General features: G+C 36.2%; 1 protein-coding gene across 1 annotated transcript; it reads left to right on the top strand.

Moving 5' to 3' along the window:
• The first annotated feature begins 629 nt into the window (after positions 1 to 629).
• On the top strand, positions 630 to 1,919 carry LOC133810294 (protein DCL homolog, chloroplastic-like). Its single transcript, XM_062246044.1, has 3 exons — positions 630 to 1,100; positions 1,209 to 1,323; positions 1,423 to 1,919. The coding sequence occupies exons 1-3, from the start codon at positions 739 to 741 to the stop codon at positions 1,597 to 1,599; spliced, it is 654 nt and encodes a 217-aa protein (XP_062102028.1). The 5' UTR covers positions 630 to 738; the 3' UTR covers positions 1,600 to 1,919.
• The last annotated feature ends 1,891 nt before the right edge of the window (positions 1,920 to 3,810 follow it).

Here is a 3,810-nt window from a genome sequence, read left to right as displayed (position 1 = left end):
TATTTTTTTAGTTTTATTTCTTTTAAATCTTAAATAAAAAATTAACAAATATATTTATAAAGAAAAAAATATTTTAAAAGTTTGTAATAAATAATGAGATAAAATAATTTGAAAGAAAAAATAAGAAGTGAGAAAGTAAGGAAAGAAAATTTGAGAATAACAGAAAATAACTTTTTGTTGTTTTCAAATTTTTTTGTTTTTTTGTAACTTTATTTTTAAAAATAATTTTTTGAAAACAATACCAAACACCCCCAACTTATTTTCAAAAATAAAATTTTAACTTTTAAAAACAAAAAATAATTTTTTTAGTTAAGGTGTGAACCAATCTAGTTGGCTTTCCAGATACAACACTAATTTTTTCGAATACGGAGAGGAGAGCATCAGCGCATGTCGTGTCTAATTTTTCCGGATTTAGAAATGTTGATGCTATTCTTCATATCTTAAGTAATTTTTTTTAAAAATCATATTTTTGTTAAACTCTATAAAAAAAAATCTTAAAAAAAAAAGAAGCAGGGATATAGGAGTGAACAAGTGGCTGGGCCACCTACTTTAGGCCCACTCAGACACACAAAAAAGGCCCAATGCGATCCGAATTACACATGAACTAGCAGTTTCGCCAAATCCCATTGGTTGCTTCCTATCCACTAAAGATTGCGCTCTATCAGAAACCATTACAGAGAGAGCACCACACCCCTCTGCAAATGGGTTTCACTGCCAATAGCTGAATCAGTTTCAGCCATGGCGGCAACCGGCACTAGTACCCCTTCATCAGCACCAAATTCAGGCTTCAGACGCAATTGGGTCATTCACTCTTCGTCTTCTTACAAACCACCTTTGGTCTGCGTCCTCAAAACGGCGTCGTCTGACGATGGCAGAGTGACTCGCAGCCATGACTCTTATGCTCCCAGCTTACTCAGGAAGCCCGTGGTGATACCCCTGCCGAAATATTACAAAGAAGAAGAACAACCGAAACACCAAGAGCTAGAAGAAGAAGAGAAAGATGGGTCTGAATCTGATCAATGGGTGGATTGGGAAGATCGGATTTTAGAGGAGACTGTTCCTCTTGTTGGCTTTGTTCGAACTATCATTCATTCCGGAGAGTAATTTTTCTATTCTTGCCTTTATTTTTTCTTCATGTTATTTCTTAATATGTTATGTATGAAATTGTTATGTGTTTACCTTTTCATTGATTACATTTGTGCGAGCAGATATAAGATTGGTGATAAACTCAGTGATGAGCATGAGAATGTGATTTTAGAGAAGTTGCTTCCTTTTCATCCAGATTATGAAACCAAGATTGGTTGTGGAGTCCAATCCATTAAGGTAACATTTTTGGATAATACTTGTCATCTGGGCACTTTTATAAATCTGTTTTTGTACATGGGATTTTGCTTATTTGTGAATTTGATTTTTCATTTGTAGCTTGGGTTTCATCCTGAGTTTAAGAGAACAAAGTGTTTGTTTGTTGTACGGAAAGATGGGGAGTCAGTGGATTTCTCGTATTGGAAATGTATAAAGGGTTTGATCAGAAAGAAGTACCCTTTGTTTGCTGATGCTTTCATTCTCAGACACTTTCGACCACGCAGGTCTAAGAAATAGATTTCAGAGAACAAGAAGAAGAAAAAATGTTGCATTTGAATATGACCAAGATGAAGAAGCATAAACCATGGTCGTCGCCACAAAAACAACTCATCATATTTCAGAAAACTCACTTTTTTTTTAACAAGACATAATCTGATTCTGAGTTAGAGTTACTAGTACTACATGGCATTGATCAAACAACTTTCATTGTTAAAGGCAAGCCATTTGTTTTTAGGTTTCAATTTTTGTTTTCCTTTTTTTATTTAGTAATGAAGGCTTTCCACTTTGAAAGAAGTAATATGTTTAGACTTGACTGAGATTATATTTTTTTAACCCTATACTGCTTTTCTTTAATTTCCATGCAGTTTCAATTTTCCTTCTGATTTTTTTTAACTTGGAAATGCTTTCACAATTTTCAGGGTGCATTTTTAAAAGTTCATGTTTCTAGTTCACCTTTCTCTTCTGTATGTATAGTCTTCTCTTTACATGCATTTATAACAAATATAAATGTATATGAGTAGTACTGTAGACGAAATGTGGGCTTACAAGTGTAAATTTCTTTGGAGTTATTTTTAATTCAAATAAATTTCTAAAGCTTATTTTCCTACGTTGAATCATCTCAATTTGTTTACTTGTTTATCTGGAAGTTCATAAGGATCAGTTAATAGAATTAATAAGCTTTAGAAATTATAATTAGCTTACAAAGTTGTTAAGAGACCATAGGATGACGTAAATGAAATCAAACAAATATTAATTAAGTAAACTCAAGTAAACTGACGGGGACCACAGGAGGGGGCCCTTCCCTTTGGTAGTATCTGGCATTTATACTAGGACTCCTAGCACTTTTGGCCAGACCATCAGCAAGAGAGTTGTCCAAACGAGTAACCTTAAATAAGTTACAATAGTTAAACGATCTAGCTAACAGTGAAATTTCAACACATAGGGGTCAGATACTCCAATCCGGTAGTTGGCCTCCCCTGTTTACTGCTTGGACCAACACATTACAATCAGACAGAATTGCCACTTCTTCCCAATGTTCCTCCTTGGCCCAACTCAAGGCCATCTTCGGTACCTTCTTTCCAGGAGGCATCTATGAACATCACCCTTGATACTCCTTAAGGGAGCCTATGTTTTGGCACTGAAATCTTCGGCATGTTGTCATGCTCTGCAGTGTCATTTCCTTGCTTCTCAAATTCCTTACACCTGTCCTCCACTAACTGCAGTATGACCTCAGTAGGAGATGTTGTGGCGTAAATGAGTCTTGTGTTTCTTTGTCTCCACAGTATCTCGAAGAGACACCCCACGTAGGATAAGAATCTAATTCAGTTAACGAAACCCCAGGCATAGCACTCGTGATTAAGAAACAAGTTTTTTAATCTTCTCATTCCCCCAAGCAGGAGTGACTTGGAGGATTTGTTGTATTCTAATCTTCTCATTTATGGGCAAGTTTTTCGATACTAAGAAACAAGATTTGTGCCTACTGCACCTTTGGCCCGACCATTCCTCATAAGTCTTCAAGCAATTTTGCAGGGAATTTGCTTCATTTTCATTAGCTCGCGCAAAGAGGATGGTATCGTCAGCAAACATGAGATGTGAAATGGGCGGAGCATTCGTGTCGATTGTGATTCCATATATAGCACCCTCATTTTGCTTCTTCTGTATAAGTTTAGACCGTACTTCGTTGCACAAGAGGAATATAAAGAGAGATAGCGGATCTCCTTGTCTCGGACCTCTTTTTGGAAGAAAAAAAAATTCTTAATGGCATCCCATTCAATAATACCGAGTATGACACAGTTGTAATACACTCCATGAAGAGTCTGCACACCTGTAAATCAAACCCATTAGCTCTTAGGACCCAGAAGATGAATTCCCACTCCATGCAGTTATACGCCTTGTGCATGTCTAGTTTTAACGCCATGAGGCGACTAGAAATAAAATATGATTGAAACGGTGAAACTAGTTTATCCATCAATGGTCTCATCCTGTTGGAGAGTAATTTAGCCATAATTTTATAAGCAAAGTTACATAGGCTGATGGGTCGATATTTGTCAACTCTATTTGCATTATCCTCTTTCAGGATAAGACATATGAACGTGTAATTAAGTTGAGCTTCAAAATTCGCAGTTGAGAAGAAACTCTGCACACATCTGATCACATTTGCCCCTACTATGTCACAATATGGTCTATAGAAGCATCCTACAATTCATCTGGTCCAGGAGTTTTCAGGGG

This window comes from Humulus lupulus, chromosome 1 (assembly GCF_963169125.1).
Source record: "Humulus lupulus chromosome 1, drHumLupu1.1, whole genome shotgun sequence".
Lineage (NCBI taxonomy): Eukaryota > Viridiplantae > Streptophyta > Magnoliopsida > Rosales > Cannabaceae > Humulus > Humulus lupulus.
This window is presented reverse-complemented; position numbering and strand designations above follow the sequence as displayed.

What these genes read in the sequence shown, in the direction of transcription:
- LOC133810294 (XM_062246044.1), top strand. Translation starts at nt 739, where the DNA reads ATGGCGGCAACCGGCACTAGTACCCCTTCATCAGCACCAAATTCAGGC. An exon ending in ACTATCATTCATTCCGGAGA is followed by an intron (nt 1,101 to 1,208) that starts GTAATTTTTCTA and finishes TTGTGCGAGCAG; the next exon opens with ATATAAGATTGGTGATAAAC. An exon ending in GTGGAGTCCAATCCATTAAG is followed by an intron (nt 1,324 to 1,422) that starts GTAACATTTTTG and finishes TTTCATTTGTAG; the next exon opens with CTTGGGTTTCATCCTGAGTT.